We start from the raw sequence: 20,250 nt of genomic DNA on the forward strand, positions 1-20,250 counted from the left end.
AATTTTTTCTCCCCCTATACCCTGGTACTGGAAATTGAACCCAGTAACCCCAGGCTGTGCTACAACGCTAACTTTGTGTGTGTGAGAGAGAGTCTCACAAAGCTGTCTAGGCCGTCCTTGAACTTATAATCTTCCTGCCTTGGCGTCAGGAGTAGTTCACTAGAACTTCTGCACTAGAACTGCACCCAGCTCTTGGTGGGTGTTCAATGCGTACGCTTTATTACGATTAGTTTCTCCCAGGAGAACGTACCTACCATGAGATCACCGCCATCGGTGACAGAGTGCCCTGACCATACACTGCTGTGCCCCTCCCTGCAAAAAACCTTGTAAGGCAGGTTCACTGCTAAGCCCATCTTAATGGTAAAGAGATCAAGCTGAGGGAGCAGCTTGCTCCAAGTCCCAGGGCTTCAGGCCGTCTCGGCTGCACGTCGTCAGGGCAGCAGTGGTGAACCCGCGGCTCTGTGCAACAGCTATTAGTATCACTGAAAGCTCTCAGTTCCCATCACTGGACTAAGGATTGAATACGGCCACTCAATCAGGAAGGAAAAAGGTCTTCTGCTAAGAACAGGAATATACATTTGCTTCCTACACAAGGTGATCTTTGAAGTTTTCTTTACAGTCATGCAAAACCTGGGTAAGTTCAAGGACAGCCTGGAGAGCTTTGTGAGACACTTACACACAAAACAATTTGGCATTGTAGCACATCCTGGGGTTACTGGGTTCCAGTTCCAGTCCCAGGGGGTAGGGAGAAAATTATACAAGGTAATTGTTTTCTTGTCTTTCACAATACATTCATTTATTATAAATGATTCATCAGAAAGTTGATTAAGTGTGTAGAAAATAGAAGTTTTATCCTCTCACTTTACAATACCTTAATAAATTTCACACAAATCTAGAAGTAACAATTTTAATAATAAACAATTCAAGAGGAAATATGAGTAAATGTTTCTATGATTTTTTGGTGGATAAGGACTTTTTACATGTAAAAGCAATGGAAGAAATCAATTTAAAGTTTTATATGACAACATAAAAACACAAACTCTGCCTAGGCCTTTAATACCATAATGAACAATAAAAGCAAATAATAATCTTAAAAATGATTTATAAAAATGAAGATAAATGGACTAGTATCTTTAATATATAAAAAGCTTATAGTTATTTATACAGAAATATTATTTATAAAACCCCAACAGCAAGAAAGGGGACAAAGCGTCATGAAGTGTTAAGAGAAATATACATGGTTAATAAACATGTGAAAAGATTTCACTTCCTTAGAGATTTTAAAATAATCTGACTAAATGCAAATAAATGTAACTTCTCCACATCAGAAAATGCATTAAGGGCCGGGAGATAGTTCAGCGGCATAAGCGCCTGCCTGGCAAGCACAAGGTCCCAAGTTCAATCTCTTGTACAACACACACACACACACACACACACACACACACACACACGAAAAAGCATTAAAATCTTAAAATAGTATGTCACACACAAAATTCTTTTAATATATGTACACACATATTTCTCCTACATATTTTAAGAAAAAAATCACTAGAAAGAGAATATAGAATGTGAACAGAGCTTATGTCTGGGTAATAGAGTTCCAGAACATTGTAGACCTCGTGGTTTTCTAAAGAGAAGATTTATTAGCTTCTAGCAACAAAAATCCAATACTTTAGTATGTATGGAAGAAAAGGAGGAAGACAGGATGGAGGGAAGGAAAACAAGAGTTTCTCATCTTCAAGAGTCTGGGAGGCAGTAAAGTACTTGGAGTGATGAAGAGCGAGAGTCCAGAACACAGCGATGCCTCAGCTCACAAAGTTAATTTTCCATGATTTCAGAAAAAGACTGCCACATTTGTGTTTGTGCAGGAAACAAGGCTATGGCCATGTTTGTCACTTGCTGCAGAGTTTGCAAAATTTTGGCAAACACTTTTGTTTGTGAACCAAATCGCAAACAAAAGCATTTGTGAACTATAAAGAACTCTTATTGCTCAACCAAAACAATATAGCTCAACTAAAAAGTGGGCAAAGGATGTGAACAGCTGTAAGAAGATACACACATGACCAAGAAGTACATGAAGACACTCCAAAACAGGTGGTCCCCAGGGTAACACCATGAGAAAGCTCAGAGATGACCCCTGCATCTACAAGGATCTCGTAGGGGGAGGGAAAAAGGGTGCAGTGGGTGTGGGAGAAAAGGGGAGGACACTGGAGGGGAAGGGAGAAAAGAAAAGAAAAGAAAAGAAAAGAAAAGAAAAGAAAAGAAAAGAAAAGAAAAGAAAAGGCAGGGAGACAGACAAGACAGGAGAGAGGAAGCAGAGACAGAAAGAGAGAGAGACAAAAATAAGTATTGGTGAAAATGTCAAAAATATAGAACTCAAATTACAGATGGAAATGCAAAAAGAAAAAGAAAGAAAGAAAGAAACTTCCTCAGATGGTTATCCTTAAAATTATGCTTAGTAATTTCACTTTTAGTTATACACATAAAAACATTTAAGACAGGTATTCAAACACACACTTGTTCCTAACAGCATTACTTACAGTGGACCAAAAGTAGAAAGAACCCAGATGCCTATGGATAGCTGAACATATAAACAGAAGATGTATACAAATAGGGGAAAGTTATTCTGCCCTGAAAAGGAAGGCTTCAGGTACTGACAATGTGGATGAATCCTGAGAACACTGAGATAAGTGAAAGGAGCCAGACACGAAAGGTCCCCTATCCTATGATTCTGTTTACATAAAACAAGGAAATCCCCAGAGACAGAGCAGAGACAGGGCGTAGGAGTGGGGAGCAATTACTTCATGCACACTGTGCTTCTGTAGGGTGGCTCAGGGCATCTTATAACTAGAGAGCGAAGGCCACTGCACAACACCGAGAACGCACTCAATCCCAGCAACTCGGTCACTCAAGAATCAGTAATCATTGACATATGAATTTCATATTAAAAAGAAAGAATGAAAACATTTGGAGTAGGATTTCTACAGTGACAGCATGTGAATAAAATACAATTTGAGTGGGTTTGTAGTCCGTCCCTGAATCTGCCACTTCTGTCAGGGTTGAGATGCGACAGAACAGATTCTCCAGACACCCGCGATGGATCGTTCAGGATACACTCATGCAATATTTGGATAAATATATGGATTCTTCATATTTTTATCAAGAGGTAAGGAATCTGGCTTTTAAAACCCAACACAGAGGCCCATATGACAAGCTAAGTTTTGGAGATGTAGACCCAAAAGAGCAGGCATGGGGGATAAACAACCGAAAGGCCTAATTCGCCCTCTGAGGATCACGGCAGGGCCAAGGCCAGACCTTTTCTCAGGAGGTCCCCAGCCACTTGCCCTCGGGAAGAAAATGCCGCCCTTCTTGGGTGAAGGAAAAGGTCCGTTGGTTCAACGAAAGAAAAAATTTAATAAAAAAGCCGTTGAAGAAAACAAGGTGGGGAAGGTAAAAAAAAAAAAAAAAAACCAATTTTGTTTTGAGTGTCAGAATGGTTGAACTTAATCTTCATTAAACAAATTTACAATCGGGAATACAGTGACTACTCTGCCATTTTTTAATTACAGCATGAAGTAGAAGGGGGAAAATCATCTTTTTATCACTCTAAGCAGGAAACTCAAGTATTACTTAAAATAGTGAGAGAGTATAATTACACTTTGTAAATCTGTCACAGGCTATTGGGGCAGACTTCTGGTCTCCAGCTAGCAGGGCTGTGGCCCAGTGAAGTTGCCCATGGGGCAAGGTGGTGCCGGAGACCCAGGATGCCTCCCGGGCATGAAGGAAGGTTTCTTCCAGAAGACACAGAGGAGCAGCTGCGGCCTTGACTCAAATCCCTGAGACATTGGTTTCTTGAGAAATATCTCATCAGCTCTGCTTTGAAGGTTACCAAGACCTTGAGTTTTGGTTTTCTATTAACTATCAGGATTTTTCCATCTTGAATATCTATATTGATCTCTTTTACTTAAACCATGCTAAGAATAGCTCCAATTCAGACTAGTCTCCTCAGAATTTGATCTGTTTTATATTGCCTGATATATCATGCTCCTGCAGCGGACATGGTATAACATTATTTTGGATTCATATTTAAATAGGTTCTCTAAAGAAGTAGGAATCTAGAAACTAAGACGTTCAATGCACGAATATTCACTGACTCAATATAGGTCAAAAAACCTCTCGCCATTCCAAATATAATCAACTCCATTTCTCCTGCAAGATATTCCTCACACCTTCCTGGCCCACTTTCTCTCATTTTGGGAGGCTGTTTTTGGCTTGAGAGGTGAGCTGAGGTCAGGTCTGATCCCAGGAATTTTGTGCACTTGTATTGATCGTGTATTAGCTCTCAAGGCGTAGCTTCATCCTGTGGAGGTGACAATTCCATGCAACAGGAGAACAGATGCCCCTGCCATACAAAGCAGAAGGGAAGTATATGCAATTTCAAGGGTTTTTTTTTTTTTTTTCCCTCCCATGTGGCATTTTAAGAGATACTGATCAGAGTATGGTTCAAACTCCATTCATATTTTCAGGCCCTAATTTGCATGCCATATTCTTTCTTAAGTTAGATACTGCGGCTATGTTTTATGAAGTGAATTTAATGAGGCTTGTGGACTACCTCAGCACTCGGAACTCTGATCTCTAGTCATACATCTGAACTCTTCATCCTAGAGTGGATCCAGGGAACACCTGTCAGCTGTTTTACTCCACCTTTTAAATGAGCTATATAAGGATGGAAATAGAAACAAGCAAATGATGGCTTAGTGAAAATTTCCTACAGCGTTAGTGGACACCTAACTACAAAGAGGTACACATTGTTTGCTCCACAAGAAAGACATCAACTTTTCCTCCCAACATGGAGCGAGGTGCTGCCTGGACTCTGCCCGCAAGGTATACTTCCCTGCGCTAGATACTCACTGGGCCTCAGGGCTGGTCCAGGTCCCAGCTGTCAAGTGCATGTGCCAGTGCTGGCATCTGCTGTGAGCACTTAGGACAACCTCATATGTAGAAGTCCAGAGGCGACCACATAAGCTTCACCAAAGCATCCCCCCGCCTCGTTCACTCCACCTAAACACCAAACACCGCCCTCCTGGTCACACAGTTGGGCATCAGCGACAGGCTGGCCCTCCATCTCCAGGATCTCTCTCTTCCCCGAATGGGCCAACTTCCCTAGAGGGTTTAACCCCTCAGCACCTTCTCCATTAGTCAGCTTCTCCCCACAGCGCCCTCTCAGTCCACACCCTCATCTCCTCACTCAGACCATCAAGTCACACCGACTTGTCCCCCAACCTCCAACCTTAACCCTGGCCGACAACTATCACCATAGGGAAGAGAGCTCATCATTTAACAGCTCTGAGGAGTTGGATTAGTTCAGCGACCCTCCACATTTTTTAGTGGACCAGTTTACATTCCATAGGAGAATACAAGTCCTCTGTGGGTTTGAATGTGTTACCCAGAAGTTCCCATGCTGGAAACTTGTCTCTCAAATTCTGTGGAGGTGGGGCTTGGAAGGCAATTAGAGTCAGGTGCAGTCACGGAGGAGAGGCCCCCACAACGGGCTAGAAAGGCCCGGAGCCAGCCAGTTCCATTACGGTGCCACGCGACGCCCTCTGTGTAACAGTGCAGGACAAAGCACCTGCGCAATGCTGGGGCCCTGCTCTTAGATGTCCCAGCCTCCACAGCAGTATGGAGTAAACCTGTTTGTCATATACTTCCCAGCCTCGGACATTCTGTTACAGACATGGAAATTGCACTAGGCCAGCACCCAGCCTCTGAACTCCCCAGCAACACCTGTCCCCCTCTTCATGCTTGCTGCACATGTCTTCTCTTTCTGCTTGTGCACGCTTCCCCATCTACCTGGAATCTACTGGCCCTTCCCATAGTGAATTCCTATTTGCTTTTTCAAGACAGTGGAACTTTCTCTGAGTTACCTGGGACTTGAAGGCAAAGCAAGGTGCTGCTCCTGTTGGAAACAATGGCTCTCATTTCAGAGACCATCCACACTGGATGGGAAATACTGGGGTCTCTACCTATCAGACTGCGAGCACCCTGGGAATAAGTACTAATTTTTTAAAAGCATTTTCTATCTCCTGACTATAAACACCACAGGTAGGCGGCACAGTGCTTCACGCATGGTAAGTGGTCAGCTACAACCTGGTCTGATGTGGATTTTTAGCTAAGAGGGAAGGGATCCAATTTTAATTCATCTAAATAACATCTAGCACTGACGCCCAATTCCACCTCAGCCCTGTGCTGCCCTGGAATTCTCTACGTGGAGGCTGAGCCCGTTAACCTGCTGCTTCTCTCTCTCCTGGCCCATGTTCATGCCAAGAGTGTACAACTGTATGTGGCTTAGGACTCACGTGGCCTCAAGTGATAGGGACCCACATCAAACCAGCTTTCATGACAGGGGATTATCACTGGCCTGTGGACCACAGGAAGAGCTGGTGAGCTCACCACACAGCCAGGCCCCAGAACGTCACAGATCCCGGGTCGCCAGTGCTTGCACTTGCATCTCCCCTCTGTTTCCCTGCTCAGCACTTGTCTCTCTAGTCATAAAGCCAGGGGCAGTTCTAGGTTCTCTTGGCTTTGGCCACCAGAGGAACCACCCAAGCTCTCTGCCTTTCCAGCCAAATATTTTGGAGAGGAGCTCTTATGCATTCAGCTTTGCTAGGTGCCTGCCCTTGGACCCATCAACTAGGCCAAGGGGCAGACTCCCACTCTACCAGTATACGCGTGTCCCTATTAGTCATGCATATGGGGAAGCAGCTGGTTCTACAGAGGATGCTGGCAGCACATGCCAGGGCTCCAGTCCCGCTATCATTCTGAACAGGATGGCCTGGACACAAAGGGATTTGGAAACGCCACGTTCAAAAGTCCTGAAGTTTCTGCATCCTCCTTGCACAGACAGGGCCTTCCCTTACTTCCCTGTCTCCGCCCTGTTATGACTCGTATCTGTGTGTCCTGCAAGGCCCCATGCTCTCGTAGGTGGGGCTTTCCAGAGCGGGCAGGAACTAGGGTGTGTGACACTGCGATTAAGGGCGTGCTGTACGGGGCTAGTCCACTAACTGATCGCTCATAGTTCTGGCTGTGCACAGTGGAGGCCCCATCCTGGCTGTGGGTGGCACTACATTACTAGGCTTGCAGCCTGTCTGGAAAGTAAAGGGACAGAAAGAAGAGAGGCTTGCTGCTTGTGCTGCGGCTTACTGCGTCTTGCCTGCTCTGCCATGGACTGGTGGCCCTCTTCAGGGCCCCTTCGCTTCGCCACCCTGCTGTATAACCAGCCAACTGTGGACTGAAACCTCTATGAACTGTGAGCTGAAATAAACCTTTCCTCCTTTAAATTTAGATGTCAGGTATTTGCCTCAGCAAAAAGAGAAGTAACTGATACACTTCCTTCAAAATTTTCCCTTGTTTCTACTTTGTGACAAACAAACAAGCAAACAAACAAATATACAAATACATTAAAATGTGACCCCTTCAATTTCTATGCAACCCTGTGATTTCCCTAATTTAATCAGAAAAAGTTTTCCCAGGTTATCATGAATGCTTTCATAATTCTTCTAGGTATCCCAACCTAACAATACGGTACTTTATACTTTGTGCGTGTGTGTGTTGTGTGGTTGTGGTGCTGCAGCGCAGGGCATTATGCACGCTGTACCCTCCCCCTTCAACTGCATTTTGTATAAGATAATAGCAGTCTCCTTAAAAATCAGTTTTCTCTTTTCTCATTTATTTCCCTTTTCTTATCTGAACATTTGGCCTGAACCAAATTATTTTTAAATCAGCAGTTTACTTGGAACCCAGCTTACTGCACATGCAAGTCCTATTCCCAGCAACACTGCCCACTCCACTCTTCTTGCCCTCGGAGGTAATCTGTGTAACTAACAGTGAGGAGTTTTGGTCACCCCACTTGACTGTTTCCAAATGAGGTAATTCTTGGCGTGTATGACAAGTTGGGTTATGACATACTGCGTGTTGTTGCTGGAATTTCTCTTTATTGTGTATTCATTAAAAAATGAGTATGGAGGGCTTGAGGAGAGAGCTTAGTGGTCTAAGTGTCTGCGTGGCAAGCAGAGGAGCCAGGTTTGACCCAGTACCACATGCCGTGCTAGGCCTGTCCCAGGCACACGGGCGTAGGGGTGCATGCCTGTAATCACAGCACAGGGGAGGCTGAAACAGGAGGATCACTATGAGTCTGAGCTGCGTAGCAAGACCCTGTACCAAATGCAAAAATTTTTAAAAAATGAGTATGGAGCATGTAAGACATTATATATTCCAAATATAGTAGAAAACTAGAGACTTCATACTTGACAATAATTCACGGTACTATAATACAAAGAGGTATAAATACAATGCAATGGGACAGTCATTATAACATAAGAGTGTTTTAGAAATGTTTATCCTACTCGCACTATAGAATTCCGAAAAATGTGTGCTACGTGTGTTTCTGATCAATCCGCTACAAAGAATTACCATATTCAATGAATGTTGGAATGAGCAATTATTTTCTTAAAATTGTCTGCTACCATTTCAACTACAGCTGTCATCTCTTGTACAAATATTTTACCTGCTTAATCCTCACTATTAGTTTCCTTATTCCTGATCTCACTATTGTTGGTTTCCCTTAGGAGGAAGTGAAAGGACAGAACATAGCCGTCCATATCTGTCAAACACAGAAGCCAGCAACTGTTGTGGGGCTTTCCTTCTCCCCTGAGAAATAACACATTAAGACTCATCTTGTAAAATATTATGTTCACAAAAAATTATAAGGCAACTTGGCATTTTGTTGATTTCAGAATGCACTCCCGAGGAAAGGATTTGGTCTAACCGAGACTGAGTTGGGTTCATAATGAAATCTCTAGCCTCTACTCGCATGTTCCCCCCTAGGTGGGGGGAACCTAGGGACAGTGTGAGGGGCTTTGCCAGGTAGGCAGGAAGCCCATGCAAAGCCTGTCTTTGTTGCTTGAGTCCCAGGGGCAGGAGACGCAAGGGGGAGGGCACAGCTCTGTGCGAGACTGGAATACCACAGACCCTGGGAGAGGCGCACAGCCTCAGTGGCTTGCCCTGGGGACCCAAAAGGGAGCACGCAACATCCAGGAGGAGTAAGCTTGCCTGTGTAAGCTTGGGGGGTGACCGAAAATATGTAAAGGGGAGCTTGCTGGAGGCTCAGAATCCTGTGAGCAGCTACGCATGATCCCAGGGATACCTGAGCATGAACACAAGGAGCCCTCTCCCTTGTACCCTAAAGCTCGTGGACTCACTTCCTAAGGGTCTGCCTGGTGCACGGCCTCAGTGGCCTTAAGGTGTCTTTCTCTTCTTCCTGTCAATCTCACGAACATTCTACCTTGATTTTCCTTACTAGATGCTCATGTAAATTTCCATCATGACAACACCTTCCCTGGTTCCAAACTTCATCTGAATAAGCGGTTATGAAGGAACCCCAGCACTATTAGGAAAAGCAAAACAAAACACTACTGGAAGCTGCTGAACAGACATGCTGGTCCCTAGGTTTTTCTAACTTCACCACCCTTGCCTCCATCTTCTCTCAGATTCAGCCTCATTCTGGACTCCAAGCCCAATCTCAGCTCACAGGCTGGGCCAATCAGAGCCCAGGACAGCAGCAGAGTACCTAGGCAGAGGATCAGGAAACTCTGTCTTGTAAGATCAGTGCCTCACATCCCACGGAAGTGGCCTCCCCACTCCCTGGTAACTAAAACGTCCTGAGGGACTTCTCTCGGGGGGCGGGGGGCAGACTGCTGTACCCTGGGTGCCGCCTGTGTCCCCGGCTGACATCTGTGTCCACCATCAGCCGCCATCTTGGAGTCCACCTGCTGCCACCCCTGTGGCCGCAGCCTCCGCCACACCAAGTTAGGAGAAATAACCAGGCCAGCTCCCTGGGCAGCACGGCAGGGCAGGCTGTGTCCTGATTCCAGTGGTGCAGGAGCCCATCTTGTTTGTGTCCTCCAGGAGATCAGCAGGGAGAGGCTCCATCTGCCAGCACCCCCTTTTCTGTGCAGAAATGTGAATTTTTCAAGAGTGGCTTTGCTAGAGCTCACCTGTACATCCTTGAGAATTCCTCACAAATCACCTTTAGAGACTTAACTCCAAAATCTATAATTAAGACACCTGTTACTCTGAGGTGGCACAGTCAGGTGGCATGTGAATTCACAGATCTCTTGGTTCCCAAACAGCACCCTCACTGTCTCTGAGGGCAGGGGCACCTTCATGGCAGAGTCACCTGTGGGATGTAAAGGACAACAGAAATGCCAAGAGTGACCATGCAGCAGGACGGGAATGGGGAGGCCTTCCACGGTGGCTCTGGACATCAAATCTGGGTGTTGGCAGGAGGAAGGATATGGCCTTGTGAACTGTGGTAACAAATTTAAAGACCCTCCCCAAACAATTTAGTGTCTCACTTATCATTGCCCAAATGGGGTGGGGTGGGGTGGGACTTGTCCTCCTGCCATTAATGCCGGAGACTCTGTCACTTATTTTCCTCTCTCAGGTGTTCCTGGTATGCACCTAAGCTTGCTTTAATCTGATCAGCTGTCAGAAGAGGCAGAGGGACACATCCAAGGATGGGAGTTACTCTTCTGCAATTTAGTCTATTTTCTGTTGCTCTAGCAGAGTATCAGAGGCTGGGTGATATATTTTAAAAGGAGGCTTATTTTGATTCATAGTGCTGCAGGCCAGGAAGTTCACAACCCGGCAGCCACATCTAGCCAGGCGCATCTGCTTCCCCAGCTTGGCAGAAACAGGATGTGAGGCATTCTGGAGGGGAAGAGACCACGTGACAAGGAAGGAGCCGAGGGAGCCAGGATGCCCTGCAAAGACCAACTTTCCCTGCAGCAAATTCAGTTTCTGAGGGCAGAACTCAGTCCTGCAAGCCGGCACTCATCTATCCTGACAGGCTGCGCCTCTGTGACTCCCTGCTGCAGGAGGAATGAAGCTTCCACCCAGAGCTGGTGGGGACAAACTACAACCAAACGATAGCCTCCCGTAGCTTGGAAAGAAAGGGTTGGAGCTGCACTCTGCAGAAAAGGAGTGTGGATGTCAAGTGAAGGTGACGTCCAGAGAACCCCCAGGCAGAGCAGAGGCGGCTTCCGTGTCACTATCACAAAGCCGTGCACCACAGCAGCTGAGTGGCTAAGTGCTGACCTCTCTCCTGGCCTAGCTGCCGACAAGCAGTTTCTCTGTTCCTTCCAGGCTGGGCAGAAAGGCTTCTCTAGGGCCCTGGCCTGAGCAGCCCCAAAAGCGATTCCAAAGAATCTTTCAACAAACCATGATGTGGGGGACAGCGAGATAGCTCAGCGGCCTAGAGCAGCTGCTTAGGCAAGCTTAGGCAATCGCAGGGATCGTGGTTCAATCCCCAGCACCACATGCTGCACCAGCCCCACCCCCATGCATGCTGAGCCCGCCATAGAGCCTGGGCATAGTGGTGCACGCCTGTAATCCCAGCACTGGGGTGGCTAAAAGCAGAAAGATCACTATGAGTCCAAGCTGCGTAGCGACGCCCTATCACAACAAAATACGTTTTAAAAAAAAGAAAGAAAAAAGAACATGACGTGCTGGGGACCAGATGGAACAAGGTGTTCTGGGACTAGATAAACTGTGCTTTCTTCTGTCTAACATTGGTGGCAAACAAGGCTGCAGTGTGACGGCAGCGGCATGCACCCCTCCCGCAAAGCTGGGAAAGGTGTGTGGAGGAGGGAAGAGGAGGAAAACAAACATCCAGGCTAAAAATAGTTTTGAGAGTTGCTTTCTCAGCTGTCTGAACAGCAGCAAAAGGCCCTGGGCGCCAGCCTGGCCATAAAAATGGCGGAGGAAGGGAAGAACTGAGGAGCAGTCTAAAGCAGACGAGGCCGGCCGATTTTGCCCAGCTTCTTGGTGGGACAAGCACGCTGTCGCTTTCAAGGGGACACGACGTCCAGCTCATTCCCTGCACCCAGGGCTCTCCCCGGATCGCCTGCCACCAGCTTTCCACTGCCCAGCAATCTTGAAGGTCAGGTAAATGTACTTATTGGGCTCTGCCGAAAGAGACAGGACTGGGAGTGATTTGCAAACCAGAGGTGCCAACCTGCCCGGCATTTTTCCAATACAGGACCCAGAGACAACCACGGCAGCCACAGAGCTTTCTAACCAGCAACTCTAACACTTTCCAAAGTTTTTCTACTTTTTCTGATTAAAAATTTACTCCTCAGATTGCAGGAAAAACATGGATCATTTCAGGGTGACATTTTTATTGGAAGTCGCATTCTGCTTCCCTTCACTGCAGAACTCCCCAGGCAGACGCACTGGCCGCCAAATCCAAGGCTCCTGGCTGTACTGAGGGTATTCTTTAAAGAACAAGTCAGAGTGATTGTAGAAGTTATTATTTTTACTCTAATAGCTAACCATTTTTCTTAAAACCCTGTGCAATCTTCAAAGCATTTCACCTCTGAAGCTTCATCTAATTTTCATAGTTACTACTTAAGGAAATGGTTATTCCTTCTAGTGCTGCAGGAGGAACTCGAGATGTGGAGACCCCAACATCACATGTGCTGAACAGTCAGGACAGAGCCCTGTGGCAGCACACACCTATAATTCCAGTTCTCTGGGAGGCTGAGGCAGGAGGACTCTAAATGCAAGCCCAATCTGGGCAGCTCAGTGAGATGCTGGTTCAAAATAAAATATTAAAAAGGGCTAGGGATTTACCTCAGTGTGAAGGACCCAGCTTGATTCTCCAGTACTGGGGTAGGGGGGTCTCGATTCATGGCTTCCAAATTTCTATCTGAGCTCTTTCCACTAAGTATTACACTGCCCCTAGTGATGGTGCCACAAGCTACTTCAAGTCCTTGAATAGGTGACCCTCTCAGGAAGGAAAGCAGGACGAGTCAAGCAGCCATCAGATGTCCTGGGTGAGACTCCCTCCATCATCACACACATGAGGCAAGGTGGAAATGAGCCACTGATGGCTTAGGCCATGTCTGCTGCTGTATCAAAAATGGCTTTAGACTGGGTAATTTATAGACAACAGAAATTAATTTCTTACAGCGCTAGAGGCTGGGAAGTACAAGATCAAGATGCCAACAGAGTGTGCACGTGACGAGGGCTGCTCTGTGCTTCATGGGGGGGGGGGCTCCTACTTGCATCTCCACCCAGCAGAGGGAAGAGAGGCGAAGGAATGGAAACTGTGCCCTTGTGTGGCAGGGGACTAGGGCTGGCAGCTCTCTGGAGCACCTTACCATAGCATCTACCTCACACACAGGCCATGCAGAGCTCCAGAGACTGAGCCACCACCATGCAGCCTCAGCTCTCACCATCCACAGTGGGCATCAGGTTCCTGTGTGAACTTTGGAGGGATACAGGCATGCAGGCCACAGTGACGCCCATGCCACAGCCCCTAAGGAATTCCTGTTATGCGGAATGGCCTAGCAAAGTTTAAATGCAAGCAAAGAGTATAAGATACAAATGAACGCACAAGGAACCACCACACAGACTACTGAAACTGATGTAGCTGGGGGGCTTTTGGGAAAGAGGAAGTACATGGAGTGTTAATTTGGAATAAATGTCCAGTCCTTCTGTTGAAGTTTTTGGAGAAAGAGGGGCTGGGCTATTTTGTGGCGGAAAATAGCTTTCCAGAACACTGGAAGGCAGCCTGGTACAAAGGATTCTGCAGAGGTGATGCAGGCAACCCCAAGGATTAGGCTGGTTTCTTTCTGAATTTGCCCTGGAGTGTGAAAACAACTGGCCCTGAAAGGCTGCTGGCTATTCAAAAGGAGGCAGAGAGAAACCCTTGCTGGGTGGGAGCAGGGGAGCTGAGGGGGAGGAGAGGGGAAGGGAGCTTGTCGGAGGCACCAGAAGCAGAGGTCTCTGGCCCTTAGCCCTACTTCAGTTCCAGAGGAGTCAGCAGATCTGAGTCCAGCACATCATAAATAAGTCCTTCTTGTCCTAGGAAAGCTGGGTCGGCAATGTTGGGGGGCCCCGTGGAAGTAATATCATCAGAATTTGAGGGCACATGCTAAGGAGTGTTAAACTAGACCTCGCTGTGATAGGTCACAAACAAAAACATAATCAGACTTTGTAGAGAAGAGGTGACCCTCGTCTTAGTGACCTGTATGTCAGGGTGATCATGTCTAGCACCCCAGCCCTGGCCCACAGCCCAGAGACTCAGGGACCTGACTGTGACTTCAGTGACTGGCCAACAGCATCCCCAGAAGGTCAGTCCAGAAGCTGAACAGTGGGGACCTCACCACGCCCCCTCTACAGCCAGGCACTCTGAGGACATGTGGGAGATCGAGCACCATCATCCCTTCTGGAATGAAAGCAAATACTTAGGAAAAAAATCAATCCAATTCGGACTCCCTAGAGGGTCTGTTTTAAATCCAACAGAACCTGTCTAATTTCTGCCCCCTTCATCTTACAATCCACCTCCAGGACTCATGGGTGACTGGCAACACCCCCACCTGTATGGAGCAGTGGGGACACATCGGGTCCCCCACCCCACTTTCATCTTCTTGACACTGTGAGCCACTGTGCTGGAGGAGAAGGCACATTCCATGCTGCCCTTCCTCGAGCTGCATGCAGTCAGGACCAAAGACGAGCCACCCAAGTGGCAGGTGAGGCAGGGTGTCAGCACGCACTCAGGGAGCACACATTAGTCCACATATGCCAGGCACAGTGCACACTGGATGGCCTCGTCCGGGGGATGCTCATGTTCTATCAGTCGCTGCGTTACATTTCTGAATCACACACAGTAAGAGAAGCCCTGTGCAAGAGAAGCGGCCCACAGACAAGGTGCAGATAGCCCAGCAGCAGGGCAGCTGTTCTAAAGGGCAGCTTGAGCGAAATACTCTTCTCCCAACCTCAGTACCCAGCGTCCTTTGGGGCACAAGCTCTTATTGGTAATCAAGACCAGATTTCTCCATGTGTCTGACATTAGGAGATCAGCCTTTTATGATTCCCTGAAACATCTGGGATCTTTTCATGTTCAAAGAATGACACTCAGTTTGTTTGCCAGCTGTTTACCTCAGGAGTCCTCTCTCTTTCACTCAGCCTAGCATGGGTCACAGTTTTGGTTTGGTGTGGCTTCAGTACTGGGGATTGAACCCAGTGCTTTGGCACTGAGCTACATCCCTGGTCCTTTTTTATTATTTATTTTGAAACAAGGTCACACCGGGTTGAAAATTGCCCGGGCTGGGCATGAACTTGCTATTCTCCTGCCTCACCCTCCCAAAGTTCTGAGATTAAAGGTGTGTACCATCACACTTGGCTGAGCCACAATCTTCCTGTTAGGTAAAGAAGCTCTTTGGACTGTCTAGCAACATTTATTTTAAATAAACCCTAAGGTCAGCATGTGACTGACACGAATAAGCTTGGGCGATCGCTCAGCAGCCACTTCCTGGGCCAGGCACCCTAAGTGTGACAGGCGGTTCTCAAGGCAGGGACAAACCATTACCAAGTAATGTGTCTTTTTCTTCAGACATGTTCCTCACATCTGTGAAGTGAGGCTGAGCTTTGGACATAAACAGTGAAGGTCTGTAAACAGTAGCTTAAACAAGCCATTTCCCTCTAACTTAAAAATCTAGGGCTGAAGAGCAGGCATGTGGCACGCGCCTATAATCCCAGCACTCTGGAGGCTCGTGAGGAGGAATTCAAGGCCAGCCTGAGCCACATAGTAAGAACAAGAACACCTTGAACTTCTAGGCAAGGCCCTGACTCAGAAAAAAAATAAATAAATGAAAATATCTAGGGCTGAATGGACACCACCCAGTGCCTGGGAGCAAGGCGACTTCCACTAATGGCTTTTCACACTTCCTCCACTGCCAAGTTACACTGTAGCCTGAATGGCTACCAGAGTCCCAGCTATTACACTGACATCCAGTGAATGAGAAGGAAAATAGAGTGCTTCAACTCAGTTTTTAAGGAAACTTCTAGAAATATTACTAAACATGTCTACTCACACTGATTACTTGCTGTAGTGGCGGTTTAGGAGTATAGTCTTTATTACAAAATTATTCAGCTAAAAACATGGGTTCTTTTATTTCCTACATGAGTGCCAGCAGTGTGTGCTACTGAAAGACAATGAGCAGTCTCTCCCACGGGAACCTTACTCGGGCGCACGCCCCTCACCAGCGGGATGCAGGACCTGGGCCGAACAACCGCCTGGCACCGCTCCAGAACAGCAGCCCTGCTATCTGTACAACGACTATTTGCCTAAGAGGCAGTGAAACCAATGCCGACGAGGAGCGATTTGGGTTGCTTTCCAATTTTCATTTGGAAGCACCACCTCCTTCAGAAGGAGTGAGGCACCTTCGCTGCTCACCAACTAGCGCGGAGCTGTGCGAGTAGGCTTGCATGAAGGGAGTCTTTCTCATACATTGGCTGCTCCACTTGCTATTTTTAGGGGCCATCTCTCTGTCTGCTCTTCCTGGAGCTACAGGCACCCAACACCACTCCCAAGCGACTGTGCTAATGACCCAGCCATTCAGCACCTTCCTTCCCAGCCACAGGCTTCTAAGCATTCACTCTGTCCCCAGCCCCGTGGACCCCAACAGCCAGCTGCTCAGAATCCTCCCCACTCCCTGGGTTTTTAACAGCTCTCTGGACTTGGAAGGCTCTGATCACCTCAAGCTATAAAGGCCACTCTCCTTGAGGTAGATCTGAGGCCACTCTAGGAACAAGGAGTTGCAGAGGCTGAGACTAAGAATGTGCTTCGAATCCTTGATTCTGCTAACAACAGTGAGAAAAATGGCAAGTCCTCGACTTCTGGCATCTTGGTGAGCACTCAGCTATTAGTTTTGTTCCAATATTTTTCCTTCCCTACGGAAATGAGCGCTGGACTTGCTATCAACATGAGAACTTTTGGAGACATCCAGGCTTGCACCGGCATTTCACAGCATCAGCAGCCCAGGCTGCCCATATGTCCGCTTTGCTATACAATCAGGAGAAAGAGCCCATCCAAGTTCCAAAAGACATTTAAAAGTGGCCCAAAGCAACTGAAATAAGGAAGCAGCTAAGTGGGAGAAAGTGAAGGGGGAAACACAGGTGAACTCAGCAAAACACCACTTCTGCAGGGAGGCTACAGCCTGACAAGACAGCCTCCTGTTGAGGGCTCACAGTGGGAGAGGGAGGGAAAACCCACATATCTCAGCAAGTGCAGGTGTGCGGTGGGGCAGAAAGAATCACAAGGGCTCAATCTAAAAACCTGGTGTCTTGGCGGGAGAAAACAGGAGCCACGGGGCTGCAGTTACGGGGCCCCCACCATGCCAAGCCCAGCCTTACCTCCAGACCTTGTCCCCAGAGCAGGTTTCAGAAACCCAGTGCATTCAACATGGGCATTAGAGAGGCAGTCACACACCTCAGGCTTATCTATCAATTAAGAGTTAAGGAAAAAGTGAGGACAGTGGTAGCACACTTACCACCATGAGTGGTAGAAAAACGCTATTGTTGGAGCATATGAAATTTTGGCTAAATATTTTGCAAAAAAATTTAAAGCTAAGGGAAGCAATTTCTCCTTGAAGGAAGATCACAAAACAGAAATGTCTCAGAGAAAAGATGGCAAGAAAACAGGAGCTGGAATGTGAGCTTGCAGAACTTAGAAAAGCAGGCAAAAACAGTGACTGAAGAAATGGAGAACCAGGAGAAAATGTGGGAAGGGACAGAGAAGCTGAGAGAGGCAAACACACAAACTGGAGTGGAAATAAAGAGATTTGAAACATTAGAGCAGTGGTAGGTACAGAATAAGACAAAGATTACTGGATCCCCAAAGGCTGAAATGGAGCAGAACACATTCTTAAAACAGGATTCAAGAGAACTCTCCCCAAACAAAAGCAGAGTCAAATCTGATTTGTGAGAGACAGCAATATAGAACAGGGAACAGGTCAGCATTGAGGAATATCCTGATAAAATTATTCTACTTTTAAGGATGAGAAGTAAAATGATCAAGCCTGTGAAATGTGTGTGGGAGGTGACCGGATTCAGGATGTAAGAGGCGCACTGTTAGCAGGTGTGGCCTCATAGAAAGAGGTGGGTCAGCGGTGGCCATGCCGTGACCTGTGACCTGGAAGGGATAACCTTCCCCAGCCCTCCCCTATCCTCCCTCTTCCTACCACCTCTTTCTAACTCTGCTTCCCAGCTGCCCTGAGGTGAGCAGCTCTCCTCTGCCATGCCTTCCTGCCCTGCAGCCAGCCGACTATGGACTAAAAATGGGGATCAAAATAAACTCCTCCTCCTTTACATTGTGGGTGTTGTGTACTTTTGTCCCAGCAAACATAAAGTGACTAACACAAGGGATCTTATGCTCACAGGACCGTAAGCAAATTTCTCGATGATATTTAGTCACCTAGGAAAGTGATAAAACTGAGGTAAAGACCTGGCAGTGAGCACTGAGTATCTTCATCTAGGGAAAGAAGAGTTCATAAAACAAAGAGAGAAGCAGGAAGGATTGAATGTGGAAGCCATGTTGTATCCCTGACAAACCGGCATCCTGGCCGTGGAGAAAGGACACAGTGTAAAGGCAGGAGGCCGGGGAGAAGGCGGATGAGAGCGAGAAGGCGGATGAGAGGGAGAGAGACAGGACGTGGTGATTTCTCCTCCGCCAGTGAGGCCACGCGGCTTGTGGAGGGGGACAAGTTAGAGAGGTAACTGGCACGCTTCTGGAACACCCAAGTGCAGTCTGGACGAATCCCAAATCCCAGACCTCGCGTGTTCTGGCCCTGCCTGACCCTGCAGACAAATCTCTCCCTGACAGTCAGCTCTTCACCCACCTCGCCGCCTCCTTGAGTCACATGGCTGCCATCTGTGCCCACACTTTGCTTGAGTGACCACCCCGAGGATGCATGTTGGCTTTCGGCAGCCCTGCTCCAGAGCGCGCTGCGCCTCTGCCCTCCACCTCAATGCTCCAAAGAGGCCTGCCTGCCTTTCTGTGGAAATCAGTCCTCAGCCACAGCCAGTGCACCTCCACGCACAACACGCACCGCACACCTGTGTAAGGACTCATTTAATATGCGCCTCTCCCCTGAGACTGTGAACTCCAAGGAGTTCTAATCCACTGATGTTCTAGGAATCTAACACAGGTCTGGACGTATGGGAAGTGCTGGATAAGTGTACACTGAGAGACTAACATAACAGCACCTCATAAATCGTGCTTTCTCTGCCTTATCTCCTTTGTACTTACAACGCAACAGGTAAGAAATCACTTCGAAAAGCAATAGTGAGAAATGGCACCATCTTTAAAACATTCTATCTCATATCCTTTCCTAAGAAGGCAAGAAAGAATAAAAAAGCTTGTTAGACTTTCTGAGAGTACTGACTGACTTTTCTCACAAGCCATCCATTCATTTGTAGATCTAGTAGAACTCACCTCTGGTGTGCTGGGTTGCAGCACAGTTTTGCTGTGTGTTTCCACACACATTTGTCACACAGTAACAGCAGAGGACAAAGCTAAAAGCCCTTCACTTACTTAGGATGTTCGAACTTGTCTATGAGGTCAACCTTCTCCACCAGGTCTCCTCCGATGGTCCGGACTAAGTCATAGAAATCATTCTCTGTGTAGTTCTCAGATGGCAACCAGAAGGAAATGTCATTTGTCAGCGCAGGGTATTTGCTAAGAGGCTAACAATAAAAGAGAAGAGAAAGACAGGATGCATTTGTTGGTCGGATGAGAAGGAATTTTTCATTGAAAACTTAACTTGGTTAAATAGAAAATGCCAGAAAAACATTATTTTAGCATCTGAATTTTCAGGAACAAAATGAACTGAAAAGACAACTCAATATTCAAAATTAGCAAACTCCATTCCAAATGCTACATAGTTCTTATAACATTCATATGTAACAGTACCACACATTATACTTACATTGCAATTAATGTCCAATCTAGCATAAAGTAATTTGAATACATCGTATTCTAGTTTTTCCCATTTGAATACTAGAGGATAAAAGTTCAGATTTAATTAACATGCAATTCATTAACTTCTTGAGACACTTTCAGGAAACAATCTTAATGGAGAAATAAGTAAGGGCTTGTCAAACCTGGTATTTCAATTAGCAATGTTATTATTTGCTAGTATTTCTAATTATTAAAATAAAAGACTAGGTTGATAAGTAGTCATTTATTTTTCCAATTATGCCTTAAAGGATGTGATAAACAACACTTTCCCCATTTTATTCTACTTTTTTCAGGCTTATTAGCTTATTCATTATATTGGATAGATATTTACAATCAGAGATGTTTAGAAGTTACTGCATTTGTATACATCTCTAGCCTATGTACAA

At 46.6% G+C, this 20,250-nt stretch overlaps 1 protein-coding gene across 5 annotated transcripts in view; it reads right to left on the minus strand.

Moving 5' to 3' along the window:
- The window catches only part of Fars2 (phenylalanyl-tRNA synthetase 2, mitochondrial), a 538,274-nt gene that overhangs the window by 142,557 nt on the left and 375,467 nt on the right, over positions 1–20,250 (minus strand). For all 5 annotated transcript variants that reach the window (XM_023712148.1, XM_023712146.1, XM_023712144.1 and 2 more), the window contains one exon: positions 19,439–19,590. In XM_023712148.1, the coding sequence (XP_023567916.1) occupies positions 19,439–19,590 (152 nt within the window). The remainder of the gene's footprint in view (positions 1–19,438; positions 19,591–20,250) is intronic.

This window comes from Octodon degus, unplaced genomic scaffold, assembly GCF_000260255.1.
Source record: "Octodon degus isolate 3935 unplaced genomic scaffold, OctDeg1.0 scaffold00023, whole genome shotgun sequence".
NCBI classification, from domain to species: Eukaryota; Metazoa; Chordata; class Mammalia; order Rodentia; family Octodontidae; genus Octodon; species Octodon degus.